General features: G+C 52.7%; 1 protein-coding gene across 1 annotated transcript in view; it reads left to right on the top strand.

Moving 5' to 3' along the window:
• The window catches only part of LAMC3 (laminin subunit gamma 3), a 52,034-nt gene extending 40,449 nt beyond the window's left edge, over nucleotides 1-11,585 (top strand). The window contains exons 17-26 of the mRNA XM_044439711.1: nucleotides 585-717; nucleotides 1,294-1,499; nucleotides 2,871-2,947; nucleotides 4,351-4,495; nucleotides 5,373-5,525; nucleotides 6,311-6,413; nucleotides 7,795-7,994; nucleotides 8,289-8,435; nucleotides 9,340-9,439; nucleotides 11,335-11,585. Of these exons, the coding sequence (XP_044295646.1) occupies nucleotides 585-717; nucleotides 1,294-1,499; nucleotides 2,871-2,947; nucleotides 4,351-4,495; nucleotides 5,373-5,525; nucleotides 6,311-6,413; nucleotides 7,795-7,994; nucleotides 8,289-8,435; nucleotides 9,340-9,439; nucleotides 11,335-11,585 (1,515 nt within the window). The remainder of the gene's footprint in view (nucleotides 1-584; nucleotides 718-1,293; nucleotides 1,500-2,870; nucleotides 2,948-4,350; nucleotides 4,496-5,372; nucleotides 5,526-6,310; nucleotides 6,414-7,794; nucleotides 7,995-8,288; nucleotides 8,436-9,339; nucleotides 9,440-11,334) is intronic.
• The last annotated feature ends 2,865 nt before the right edge of the window (nucleotides 11,586-14,450 follow it).

Here is a 14,450-nt window from a genome sequence, read left to right as displayed (position 1 = left end):
TGAAGACCAGCATGGTCCCCGCCTGAAAATGACAGGAATCAGAAACACCGCGGTCAAACCAAGGGTGCTTCCCTGCAGTCCCTTGCTTCTGTGGCAGTCTCTCCTTCTGTTGGCGAGCAGTGGGGAAGCGGGCAGGCGCTCACCATGAAAGTCCCCATAGGCAAACACCTAAGGGGAGGGGAGGCAGCCGTGTTGATCGATAATAACAAACCAGCCCTAGCAGGTCTCTTCTCCATTAGAAACCGTCTTCTTGCGAAGCTCTTACCTGTCCGTTGAAAACCAAGCCGTCCCGAAAGGGGACACTGCATTACTGGCGGAGAGAACTAGCTTCATCCCTCTGCTTCACTTCCAGCTACTAGGAGGATCTCAGCTAGATTCAGAGAACTTGGCTGCCTCGAGAGGCCATAGAGACAGGCAGCATATAGATATTTCAATAAATAAATAAAGCAAACATGTCTGAGCAAAGCAGGCTGGCAGCCGAGCTCAGCAACCCTGTCTCCCTGCTACCTGTTTGCTGTGAAGCCAAGCTCAGGGATGTCTCTCCCTGTAAAGTCACACCTTTCCCCTCGTGCTTTGCCCTGCAGGCAGACAGGCTGACGGTGAAGCTGGCCGAAATGGAGCCACAGCTGCAGAAGCCCAGCCGCAGCAGGCCAGCGGCTTGGGAGGGGCAGGCCGTCCTTGGGGAGGCATCGCGAGGAGACAGCTACCTGCAGAAAGGTAGAGAGCTGGGGGGCAGGGAGGGGTCCCATCTCATCTCACCCAGCCAGTTAGAGCAAAAATGTGCATTTTCCCCCATCGGTGAAAAGGTATATTTTTGGAGATTTCCACCTTCTCCGAAATAAGAATTTGCCCAATTCTGAATTCACACAAATGCTTGTGAATGCAAATCCAGTTGTGTCAATGAGTGGGTACTGGAAAGTAAAGCTCCCGCCCGAGCTTTTTGCAAAGCGTAGCTGGAACTGATTTTATGATGTCTGTATAACCCTAGGTGTGACCCCCACCCTCTTGCTGTCCTGTTGGCATGTGGAGGGCTGGGGAGGGGGCCATCTGCCCACCCAATTTTGTCTAATTATAGAACAGCTTTCTTCGTGTCCCTTCCCTCTTGCTCGGGAGAGGGGTAGAAACTGGGAGACAGCCCAGGAGTGTGAGGCAGCAGGAGAGAAGCAGCGTGGGGTCTCGCCCACGGGGCCCCTAAACCTGGGCCTTGCCAGGGCTGCCACACCTTCCCTGTCCCGCCCTCACTCTGCTCTGGCCCCAGGAAGGCAACTCAAGGGATGCCTCTGTGGCTTGCAGGTGCCCAGGCGGCTTTCGTGGGCAAGATCGGCGAGCTCGATCAGTCAGTCCATGATGCGCAGCGCCGGCTGAGGAGCACTAGCGGAATGCTTGGCTGTGCTGGCCACGGGGCCACAAAAGTCTGCGCCCTCCTCTTGGACATCCAGTCTGCCCTGCAGTCCACGCAGCGAGAAATCCGTCTGGCTGCCGAAACGCTGGCCACAATGGTACCGTGCCCGTCAGTCTCGCGGCTCTGCAGCTAAGTGGTGGCAGCCTCCGCCATGTCGGTCCCCACACCCAGAGACAGGTGACAGAGGCAAAGGACTAGATCTGAGGACAGGAAAATCTCCCTCTGAGTCAACCCGAGGGGGCCTTCCTGGCGCAACAATTCGTGGCTAGAGCGGCGGCGTGCGATGGCAGGGAGGTCCTGCGTCACGCAGGCCCCATCTTGCTTCCACAGCTCTGCTTTAGCTGCAATGGCCAGTAGACACTGCGAGTTCTCTTAATGCTGTGCGTTCGTTTGTTTGTTTTATTTAAGGCTTTTACAGCCCGTCCCACTACTAGCATCTCGGGACGGCTTACAACAAGCACAGATAAAAATGGCACAGCATCCAGCAATTCACAATAAAAGCACAATTAGAGCCAATTACACATTGAAATAATGGGCGAATAAGAATGATTTAAAACATGTGATTTCTCCACCTTCTAGAGCGGAGGGGAGGACCCCACAAGGCCCCTGAGCTGAGGTCAGCCTGCCTGGGTTCCCCCTTCCTGGCCCAGCCCATCTGCTGCTTGGTGGCTTCCAAGTGGTTGGCCAGATTTATTTAAGTGGAAATGCAGTAGCGCCATTTGGAGCCCATTTTTCTGCCTTCAGCAGAATGCAGTCTCCAGGAACTGCACCAAAATTAACTTTAGCCCTTGGACTGAATGCTGAGAATGATGGGACTTGTAGTTTGCAACATCTGGAGGATGAGGAAGGCTACCAGGGAGGGCAAAGTGAAGCCCTGCCTCTGTAAGCCTACAGGAGCTGTAGACAACTTGTCCACCTGTGCTGAAGTAGGACAGCAACAACGGGATGAGATAGTGGATAGTGTGGTAGAGTGGTTAGAGTGCTGGGCCGGGGGCTGTGAGGTCTGGGTTCTAGCCCCCACTGCCAAGCCAAGATGCTTGCTGGGTGAAGCTGGGCCAGCCACAGACTCTCAGGTGGCTTACCTCACAGGGTGGTTGTTTGTGGATAAAATGGAGAGTGAAGGAGTATCTTACAAGCTGCCTTGGATTCCTTGCAAAAGGGTATCATTGTTCTTACTACTATTACTACAGCAAGAAGATGCTTTGAAGCAAATCATAGCAGACTCAGAGTTCTCCCAAAACCAGCAGCTAGTTGCCAGCTTCCCATTGCTGCACCCATCTGAGGTTGCACAACCTGGTCACATCCAGGCGTGTCCACCTACAATCCCATCCTCTTTCGCCAACATGCTTCCTTGGATGTCTAAACCTTAATCACACTGCCTGCAGGCCCTTTGAGCCAGGATTCCCTGAGGCGGAAGACAGCATCCTAAGCCAGCAGCTTTTGATTTCTTCCCCCTCCCTCCCTTCAGGAGCTTCCTCCCGAAATTTCATACCAGCTGACAAACTGGAGCAGACGGGCGCTGGAGGCCAGGGGGCTGGCCCTCAGGTATGTGCCTTTGCATTCAGAGCGGGATCGGCCGGTCCCACAAGGATGACCTGGGAACAACCCAGCGCCATGTGGGGGCTTGAGAATCGGGCAGAGTGAGCTGGACCGACCTCGGTTGGGAAGCTCCCTCTCACTCACGGGGGTTGCAGGAGAACATGTGTCCCGGCACTTTGCCGGTGCCATCCCCGTGGGGTGCCCCTTGTCCCCCCCACTGCATGTTGATCGGGGGAGGTGAGACTCCTCCAGAAATAACTCTGTTGTGTGTGGCGGGGGGTGTTTCCCCATAGCCACTGGGGGGCTGCGGCTGCGGTGGAGGATACAGGCAAGAGGGCATTGCTCATGGCCAACGCAAGTTACCTTCTCCTGCAAGACATTCTGGAAGGCAGTGCTGAAGTGGCGTTCAGGGGACAGATGGAAGTGAGGTGAGCTTGGGGGGCATGGAAAACCCTGCAGGGCTGTCCCAGCCACTGGGCAAAGTGAGCCGGCCCCCTCTGGTGGTGCGTAGACAAAACGGTGTCTCTAAGGCCAGGCCTTGGGGCCAAAGCCAAGGCCCCCACAGCCCGGGGGCCTAAGTGACCACTTGGAGAATAGCCACTGCAGAAGTGAGCTTCGTGTCTTCCCAGGAGGCATGGGGTGCTATGATTTAGATGAATTTCAAATGCAAGTCCACCCATGCGCAGAAGAAGAGGGTTAACCGCACGCTGCAGCCAGTTGTACTGCAAACATTGGGTGTGGGGGAAACTCATGTGCTTCTCAAGTAAAGAGAAATGTTTTAATAAATAAATAATAAATAAATAAAGAAAGAATGACACACGCACGAGTCCCAAGGGGATCGCCACAAGATCACTCAGTCCTGGGTCTTAAATTTTAGAGAAATGGGGAACAGACAGTGTTGTGTGCACAGTTTTTGCTTTCAGTATTAGGAAATCAGGACTTGGGAGTATAGATGCTCAGATCCTGTCTGATCTGTCCTGTTTGTTTGGCTGATTGCCACACATCTTTGGTCCCAGCAACCCCCGAGCGATGGAACTGGACTTTCTTTACCAGCAAGCCATTCTCGTGCTAATGCAATAGCAGTGTTAGTCATTTCTACAGATGTGCTAATGCAAATTCACTTCTCAAAAAGTGGGGAGGAAAAACCAGAATCAGAATCTCCATGGCACCGAAAAGGCATGTTGGATATGGGATCTCCCGTCTGGGTTCCCAGAAATCCAAACTCATGTGAATCTGTTGCCAATTTCACCCACTTTCCTACTCAACAGGTAAATTCTAGAACTTCCCTTCCCAGTAGCAGCAATGCTGGGGAGCTTTTCTGAGAAACCTCCCTGAGTCCCCTTTTCTGGCAAAGGTGATCCATCTCTCTCCTCCTCTCTGCTGAGTCCGTGACCTGCTTCCCTTTACAGGTACCGGGAAATCCAGAGCGCACAGGAGGAGCTGGGCACTAAGATGGAAGAGGCCTTGGCCCAAGCCAAGCGGACCTTCGACTCCGTCCGTCAGATGAACAAGGCCATAGCAAAAGGCCTCTCGGAGCTCTCCACCTTGGATGTGGTGCGCTGCTAACGATGATGAAGCCTCACTCCTTAGGCTTGGTTCAAAGCCGAGCATGTAATCCCCAAAGAACTTCGGGGGCTGATACAGAGCAACCTTTATTGTGCATTTCTATTGTCCCCTGAAGTTTTCATCTTTAGTCAATCCACCCAAAAATGAATAGCGATTTATGGCAAAATCATCAGGCATCACAAAAATGTGGTGTCAGTAGCCACATTTTGGATTTTGAGAGAGAACCGTGGGTGCTCTTACAAAAGGGCTTCCATGCTGGGCACAGCCAGTCACAAAATCCTCCTTTCTCAGACAGCAAATCGGCCAAGACCAGATGAAAAGCTACTTGGCCGAGAACCTAAGTCGGCAGGGGTGAGTTCCAAGAACTTCTGAAAATCCCATGTGCTTCCACTACCAAGAACCATCTGGACCTGTTTGCATTCTCATGCTCCCTGTAGAAATATCCCTGAAAAAAGTCCCCAAGGGCCCATTCTGTATTGCTAGCCCACAGGAGTGAAGCCAAACACCCGTGTGTTGAGGAGCGGAGGTGGTGGAAGCTGAACTTCTCTACCGAATGCCAAGAGAGCACAGAACGGCCGTACCGCGTTGGCCAGCTTGTGTACTCGCCTCCTTGCAATTCCTGCTCGCCTGTGGTGATCAGGAAAGGCGTATGGTTGGCGTGTTGGTGGCAGGAAGAGTGGTGAAAGGTGTTGGAGTGATGCTGTTCTGCTTGGGTTGGATGATTGCTAACAGGCAGGGGAGGAGGGCGACGGGTGCCGCTTTTATCCCGAGCTTTATGGGAACTCTGGGTGGTGCTCCGTGGTGAAGGACCTGTGCTGGGGATGGAGCGGATACAATTCAGCTGCCATGATCTCTGCTCTTGCAGCGCCCCCTGGCGAAGCAAAGGGGAAATCTTAACCAGGCTGCCTCGGAGCTGGAGCAGCTCGTCCAGCGACAGTTCTTCGAGCTCTCCGACAGATCGCTCGCTGTCCGGGCTGGCCTACAGGGAGTGCTTGCAAGCATGCAAGACCTGGAACAGGTAGGAAAGGCAGGGATGGAGCTGCTAGCATTAAATGTGGATCTCCCGCTTTTACCCTTCCAGACCACTCTGTGAGCCAGGCTGCCTTACCTCCAGGCATTTGGAGTTCTCCAAACCTTGCAGGGGAGCTCTGCGGTTTAGAACAACCCCAAACACGTGGAGGTTAAGGAAAAAGCACGCGATACCTGCTCACACTGGAAAATGCCTTCGATTCAGAGCCGCTCACCCAAAATGAGAGCATAGGATGCCAACATGGCCTCTCACAGGGCGGTGCGCACAAACACGTATGAATTCTCATGCAGACTTTTTCCTCCAGGCTCGGGACAAACCAAATGTGAGGCCGAGAACTTGCAAAGTTCAGGATGAATCAGTGTTAAAACGGAAAAAGAACGAAAAACCAAGAGCAGCTGAAGCTGACAGATGCGTCCCTCCCTAGTGTGTTAGCGAATGAGGGCATCTCTCATTCTGGAGGAGGAAAATTTACATTGCGAGAAATCCCAGTGGTGTTCCAACTCAGGCAGTTGTGGGCCTTTTCTTCTGTGTAAGCGTGAACTGCGTTCTGCCCTTGATGCACTTGATTCGTAAAATGTCATTTAAGAGAACACTGGGCTAAGAACCTTTTTTTAAGTCAATAACAGCATACGTTATCCTAGAAGCCAGCGTAGGGCTGGGTATGCATCCTTAAGGAATGCAGGCAAATGCACGAGCTGCCAGATTATATTCCAGTTAAGCCCGCGTGCATGCGCAGACACATGGCCTTAATCCTGCCTGTTTGCTTTCCGCAGCTTTGGCAGAGAACCAGCGATGCCCACAAGTTGGCCGTGTCATCACTCTCTAAGGGGGAAGCAGCAGTCTCCGAAGCAAAGTCTTTGCTGAGCAACTGGAATGGTAACTTGTAGGATGCCTAAAGCCAGCCAGAGCCCTCCAGATCTGCCGCACTACAAGCCACATCATCCCCAGCCACATTTGGAGGGCTATGGCATGAAGTGCTTGGCTGAAGTATTTCTCTCAGTTGATTTTCCCTGCTTCTACTCAGCACTATCCAAGCTCTTAAAACATATTCTAAAAATTGCAAGTGAAAGTTGTAGATTCGACATGTGTTGTGTTCTTTCCTGTTCACAGTTTCGGACAGTGGTCTGTTGCACTGATGTGTTTAGTTCAAAATTCATAGGTTTGCATGGGCTCTTTTCTACATAAATCTGTGTATGGAAGATAGGGGTGGTTTTGCAGTGAAGAGTTACACATCATTGTCACCCTGCACAAGAATCATCCAGGCCAGTGGAAATTACACTCAAGCCCTTATTTTAACAGAAGCTAGCAATGGTTTCACACTGGGGGGCAGGTGGTGGTTTTTGTGTTGCACTAATGAGGACTAGAACCTTGTTTAATCAACAGCTAGGATTTGGGGGATCTTGCAGCAGGGGAGTATACAATACCTATCCTATAACAGATCCTAAAACGTCAGACCTGGGCTATGGGTCTGCCCCTGAGCATTTCCCAGAGGGCCATGGCCCACCGAGGATGCACAGGGGATGGCTCACAAGGGCCGGAGCCTCAGACCGAATCTCTGGGGGGCAGTCCCTTCCACCACCCTGCTGCCAAGGGGTGCTTGCTGAAATGAAGGTCCAGGGACCCTGTGGATCTCCATCACACCCAAATCTCCGGGGATCCACTGACTCCCCCCCCCCCCCCCGGAGCATCATTTCTTGCTGCCCCCTTGACTCTCTTTACATGGGGCTTCCCCCCTAAAATCAAACAGCGCCTTCTCCCTGTCTGTGTGTCCCTTTTTGCAAATAGGGGAGTCTTTAAAAACAGGTTCCTGTCCAGACACACAGCCTTTGGGGCATACCTCTGTTAGCACATGGAAACCTGCGTTTTTTTCCATGTTCTCTTCAGAACCTACCCCTGCCACTGGCCCCTGGCTCTTTGCTCCAACATCCAATGGTTTGGAGGGATCCCGGCTTCTTCACACTGCCCCCTCCACCCCCGCTCCTGGAACTTCTTCCGGGGATTAGCTACAGCCAAGCAGGGCCCTAAAATGAGCTAGGCTGGTATTCCTGGGCCTGCCCTTTGGCCTGCAGCCCTGCCCGGCCTTGGGACGCTGCCCCCGAGAGCTTGTCAGGAAGGCAACTTGGCCCTCTCAGACCGGTTCCACACCCCCGCACCGAAAACCTGCGGAGCAAGCGGTAGGAGGCAGAGCATGGGCTGCGGCCGTCACCTTCCCCCCGGGAGGCTCAGCCAGTTCTGTCTTTCCGTCCCTCGTTAACAGGGATGAAGAGGCTGGCGACTCACCCCAAGGGCCAGTCCTCCTTGACCCGGAAAATGGCTGTTGTGCAGGGCAGAACCCTGCCGGACGCCCAGAGGAAGGTCAGGCTCGCACGGAGGGTACTGGGCAGCTCTGTCTCGGTCGCCGCCAAGGCCCAGAAAACTGCTGCACACGGAGAGTCAGTGGCCCGGGAAGGTGCAAAGGTACGATGGGCAGACACCTGGCGCACTGAGAGGCTGCGGCGATGGCCTCGCCATTGCTTCGAGCCCTGCAAAGTCCAGGGTCTGGGAGGTGGGCGCTGTGTCATCATGACACTTTATTTGCCAAGAGGGGTGTAGAGCCATCCCCCACCTGCAGGGGGAGCACATTCGGGGGGGGTTCAAAGCTCTGCTCAGGCCCTTCAGACAAACCTTTCTGCTGGGATTCTTTTCCAAGGCACTGCGGGGGGGGGGGCGTTGCCCAATCTCCTCCCCGTGCTTTTTCCTTCTGCCCTGCAGGCAGCTGAGGATATGCTGCGGGATACCAAGCGGGAGAAGACACGTGCAAGGAAACTTCAGACTCAGGTGGCTCTGACTTTGGCAGAAACCTCCAGGCGAGAGCAAGAGGCCCAAGAACTCAGCAGCAAGTTTGCAAAGACCGGAGTGGTCAGTTCCGTCCCTGGTCCATCATCCAGGGCCAATGTGGGTCTGTTTGGGAATCTGTCCCCACTTCCTCCACTGAACTATTGTTTGTTTTATGCTGTGGCAAGTGTGGGGCATATTTGGGAACTGGAGATGGGCTTTGGCTCCATGGAAGAATCCTAGTTGGGTGCCAGGGTTGATTCCCAGCAGACCTTTATGTAAGGCTATAAAAACCCAAAATTTTGCAGAGCTGTTACTGCTACCCTGGGTCTACAATACTGGGTTGGATGAATCCAGGTCTGACGTCAGGCAAGGCAGCTTCTAGTCCTCCTCATTATATCAGCCTTTTATTCAGAGCCATGAGGACTAGCACCTTGTTTTACTTCTTGCTGGAAGGCTAAGGTTTAGTGATAGAGTCTCCTTGGCATGGAAGATGCTCTGCTGAGATGGTGTCTGCTTTCCAATCCCTGCTCAGTCTGGAAACACAAGAGCACAGCTGGATCAGCACCTAGAACTCTTGCTTTCCTCTGGGGCCAGCCGGATGTGTCTGCTGGGAAGTCCAAGCCAGGCATACTTTCCCACTGGAGGCTAGTAGCTCCATAGCCAGTGGGATGGTGTAACCACTCCAGCATGTGGTCTGAACTTCAAAGGAGCTGTCCAGTGTTCTGAACACTTTTTTGGAACTCGGTGGTAGAATTCAGCTCCCGATGGGAGTCCACTGCCGGAGCGGTGTCCTTGCTGGTGACTTTGAGACCAGAGCTTGACAACTTGGTGCCCTCGATATGCTCTGGACCACAACTTCCATGCTCCCCAGTCAGCAGGGCCCATAAACGGGGGCTATGGGCACCGCAGTCACATTATCGGGAAGGCCCCCTGTTGCCTAAACCAGAGTTTGACACAACTAATGCACCCACCGTCTTCCCTGAAGGTTTCGCTGGACATGCATCATCTGAACAAGAGCCTCCAAGAGACCCGGAGCTCCCTGCAGGCCGAGATTGCGGGCCTGAACGAGCTACTCGCCAGCCTGGGTGAGCTGCGGCATGGGGTGCCTTCCGCAGCCCGCTGTTTCCACGGGCCGCGCCGCGCGAAGAGCAGGTCCCCAGCCCAGGGAGCTGCAGGCATGAGGCGCTTCTAATGCATTGTCTTTACTGTTGCTTGTTTTTACTCTTACACTGTTCACTGGGTGAGGAACAGTGCGGGTATAACAATGCTGCAGATAAAGAAAATCACACACATTATTATATTTATATCCCAGGGAGGCAACGGCCTGGTTTGAACAAGAAAATTATGGAGGAAAATAAGGTTAGCACCCTCTGCAAGGGATTTCCCAACCCCCCCGCCCCCCCGAGAGCTGCGTCGCACTCGTTTTAAAAGAAAAACTTTGCAAAAGTATTCTGCAATGGCACTGTTTTCTGCAAACAGCTTTGCCGGTGCAATTGCTCTGAGATCACCTTTCACCTTCAGCCCTTTTATGTTCCGCAACCATGTCACCTGGCGTTCTTTTCTTCACTGCCCAAAACAAAAATGTTAAGGAGGGAAAGACAGAAGTTAGCTGCATGCTGACTTTGGACAATAAGCTTGGCAGGCTCCAACATGAACACACCAAATGCATTGCTGGATTTTCAGCATTTCCACTCACGACCACAAGAGGGAAGCCTTCACTTTTTAAACTCCTCTCTCTTTAGAAAGAAAGGAAAAGTTCCAGGAACCAAAGAATGAACTTTCCTCTCCCTGTTGCAACCCCCTAACCCAGAGTCTGAGACTTGCCAAATGTTGCATGACTAAAGGAAACGAAGCCCGGCCCTGCGTCCTTACCTTTTTATGAGAAGTTTCACGGGCAGAAGTTAACCAAGCAAAGAAGTGGAATAGATTTTATTGATTTCTACACGGATCAATACTATAACGGACTTGCACACAGTAAAGGTAGGCACAGCATAAGCTTGTGCCCTAGATGAAGTACACCAGCATAACATTTAATTTAAGAATCCCTTGGAACGTAATTTAAGAATCCTTGGAATCCCTTGGAAGAATCCCAGGGGTACGTTGAGTGTTGAGTGGCGGTGCGTGAAGACAACCAGTCCACACCTGGCCGATGTCAGCCAAGTTGCAATTATAACTTACATTATTATACTCGACTTTTTGTGTGGCAGGGTCCTCAAGGGGTGGGGAACCTCTTCCAGCCTAACACCCGAGTTTAATATTAGAGAAACATCCAGCTTTCTGGGGGCCTACTGCTAGCAGGACGCACTTCAACAGAGCCAAGCTCAGGGAGCCAAGGTTCCATTTGGATGCCAGGAAGCACTTCCTGACAGCCAGGACCCCGAGCGTGTGGAATGAGCTTCCACGGGAGGTCGTTGAGCCCCATCAGTGCGGGTGTTCAAGGACAGCCTGGACTTGCACATGGTGGGCATGTCGTGAGCGGAGCCAGCTGGAGCCAGGGGTCAGACTAGATGGCCCGGGAGGCCCCTTCTGGCTTGCTCTGTTTCTATGTTTCTCCCCAATTTTAGTCAACTACTAAACAAGGAATGGGCACAATATTCCACAATCACAGTAAAATATAAGATGGAAAAGCAAGAGTTAACAGGGTGGGAAGATTTAATTGCAAGAGCCCTGTAAAACATCACTGTCTTAACAGACTGCTGGTGAATCGAATAATGAAAGCATCAGGCAACCGTAGCTCAATATGGGAGTGCATTGTGGAAGCAAGGGCCACCACTGGGAAAACCCTGCTCCATAGGGCAGTGCAGCAGCTGGCAGGAGATACAGAGAAGCGCTTGGACACATGGATGCTGCTTAGGCTCCTAGGGGAAAGCTGGCCCTTGAGAGGAGGGGGGACACAGGAATGTGCGGTGAGCAGTGCAACAGACACACTCGCACTGGGGTGAAGGGGTGGCCATTTCAGCTGCAGTCTTTGTTCCCCCAGGCAACCTGGACTACACTGCTCCCCTGGAGGCTGTACTGGATGCCGGCCAAATCCAGCTGCAGCATTTGCAGCTGCACCTTTCCGGGTCTAGCAACCTCGGGCAGAAGCTGAGCGCCCTGCAGAAGGAGGCTGAGGACCAGCAGCAACGCATCGAGGCCTTTGAGAGAGACTTGGAAGAAATCCGGGGTGACAAGCGAAACCTGGAAACCATTCTCCAGAGCTTGCCCAGCAGTTGCGCGAGCTGGAAGTAAGCCGGCCTCCAGCGCTCCCGCGAGCCGCCCTCAGCAGCTCAAGAGAGTTGGAGACACACGCACAACGCTGAAGTCTTGCCCTTCCCTTGTGGGAGGTGTGGTCATGCTAGGTTACGGGACCACGTCTTAAACACTGGCCGATGGCGATATTACACCAATTTGGCTATGTACAGATAGTAGCTTTGAGCACAGTAACGTACTCTGCACTGTTAAAAAAGAGAGAGAAAGCTAGCCCAAACATGGTCCAAACACTTTTCCAAGAATTTCTTTGCAGCCTTGAGGGCTAGAAACTTGAAGCAAAAAGCTGAGATTCTCAGGAAGCTAAATTCCGTGGTTTTCTGCACATTGTTTTCGAATCCTGACATAGTATCTACATAAAACTGTTTTTGCAGGTGTTCTGAGAGCTTCAAATCACACATGGAAGAGGGGGAAAGCAGAATGAACATAGTTCCAATGTACCTGCTGTGGGTATCCCATAGCTATTGTCCATGACTGTAACACTGCTCCAGTGTGTTCTCTCAGCTGGTGGTCAGAGAAGGAAATTCTCCACACCTCATCCATCACATACCATATGATTTGGGGTGCTCACAAAGATTTGGGGGCTGGAGAAAGGGCATCCAAGACTTCCGGATGATCAGCTCTCTGCAATTTCACTGCGTGTGAAAAACATTCTAAAGCTTCCAACACCCTAGTATGTGCAAATGCACAATAAACCTTTCGTTGCAGCACTTCACGGAAGCAAGTGTGATGTTCTACCAGTTCCCCAGTTGCAAAGGCAGCTTTCCAAAGAGCCAAACAGTGTTGCAAAACCAAACAAATGGGAGGAAAGCAGATTCTAGTCTAGCTGATACAGCTTGGCCTCCCCCAGGAAATTACTAACCCTCTGGAATTTGTACACAAATTGGTCACAGCTCTCCTGGCTTACCAAGAAGCCAAGGTCAAACCACTCCTGTGACGGCCACAAACACACCCGGCTCTTTGTCTTCTCAGCTCTGACAGGTAGACGATGGATCCCCACCGGATTTTTAGTTCTGATGTTTGCCTACAACTCCCATGATGCTTAGCCAACATGGAGGGATTGGGAGTTAGTAGCTCAAGAGTGCGGGAGGGCTGCACGTTGCACATGCCGTGGGGAGGGCCCTGTTTCTTGGGGGAGCAGAGACTGGGAGGGACACACTCACACCCAGCACCATGTTCCCCCGCTCCTTGGGTTCGAGTCCATTCCAGCAGGCCCTGCCCAGAGGAGGGTGTCCGGAGACATCTCCTGCACGGATGCATCTTAGGGTACGGGGAGCCGCTGATCTGGGTCACTGCAGAATTAGTCCAGGGCATTCTGGGAAATGAGAAACCCCTGTGAATCTGCAGAGTGGCACATGCCGAGTACGGAGGCCAGTGGTCTTCCTGCCGTAGGCGGGCAAGCAGGTGGCCGGCGCCGCAGCATGAAGAGCGAAGGATGATCTGGCTGGCCTAGGCCCAGGCCTTATCTGGGCCAGGCTTTGGTTCCCACAGAACAGAATCCCACTGCAGAACTAGAGTACAACAACACCCTCCCACCCATGCTCCCCAGCAACTGCTGTCTGCAGGTGCTTCGCCGCAGTATCCTCAGCTTCTTTAAGAGCCAGGGAAGCCTCCTAGTATTTGGAAAGCTTTGGATAAAAGGCGTGCACATTTACACAGTCTGCGATCCCACAGTGCCACCGAGTGGTTGTGCAACGGAACACATAGAAAGGCGGCAAAAAGACATGTGTAAAGGAGCCGACCTGGAGCCCACAAAGGACCTGGAAGCAAAAGTCTCACGTCAAGAAGCCCACAAGGTATGAAATGGGGGCGGGGCAGGGGGAGGAGAGGTGGCGAATGCTGTGCTTCACAGCTGACCCATTTCAGGTGCCCCACCCCTGCTCCACAGCGCGGTTGCTAAATCCAGGCTCCGACATCGCCTAGGTGCGCCGCTGGCCAGAGCTTGTCCCGAGAGATAAGCTGGGAAGAGGGTGACTCAGCCACCAGAGCCGTGCAAACATGCGCGCCAGGTTGGGTGGGGAGCTCCTCCATTGTCCCGGCTGAGATGTCCAACATCTGCAGGAAGGTCACTAAAGAATGGGTGGTTTGAGACTTCCAAATGGTGATTCAGACCCTTGGCTTGGGCTGAGCTGGGCGGGGGCCGCGTGGAAGAGCCTCGCCCATGTTACAGGGCTTCTTTGCATTTTGGCAAAGCAAAAGGATCTGTTCCCAGGGACCTGAGAGGCAATCTGGAAACACAACAGAGCTCGCTTCAGTGCTTGCTTGTTTGCAGATGCCTGGTCGTGCAGAAGAAAGGGCTGATGCCACAAGCATGTGCAGAGTGCAATTTCCTTCACGCCCTGGCATGATGGGAAATTTAAGGGGTAGCTCCCCATCTGGGGCACCTGGAAGTCTTGACCTGCTACTGAGAACCCTTTAAAAAACCCAGTGCTCCAATCAGCGCCCATCAGCCAAACCGTTATCCTTTTTTCTGGTCCTATTTTGCTGCTGCATGCCATCGTTTGGGTGATTCGTAATTGTCCGCCCCACCTGCAGCTTCCACGGGCACACGGATCCCGGAGGGGGTGATGGCACTTCCAAAAGGCAATTCCACCGCTTCAAACCTGGAACCATCCCCACACCTCCAAAAAAGCAGCCCATGAGCAAGTGTGGCCAGAAGACTGCCTGGCCCGTGCCTCTAACAATCATTCAAAATGCAGGGATCATACCATGCGATACTAATAAAAAGGCTTGCATGGCAAGCCCCTGAATTTCTGCCAGCAAACTCTAATTAATTGCAGGATGGGTCTAGTTTAAACTAGCTGAGCTGCATCCTTGAGTAAATAACACCTAGTTAAGCTGGTGGGG

The sequence above is a fragment of the Varanus komodoensis genome, unplaced genomic scaffold, assembly GCF_004798865.1.
Source record: "Varanus komodoensis strain SLA01 unplaced genomic scaffold, ASM479886v1 scaffold36, whole genome shotgun sequence".
NCBI classification, from domain to species: domain Eukaryota; kingdom Metazoa; phylum Chordata; class Lepidosauria; order Squamata; family Varanidae; genus Varanus; species Varanus komodoensis.
This window is presented reverse-complemented; position numbering and strand designations above follow the sequence as displayed.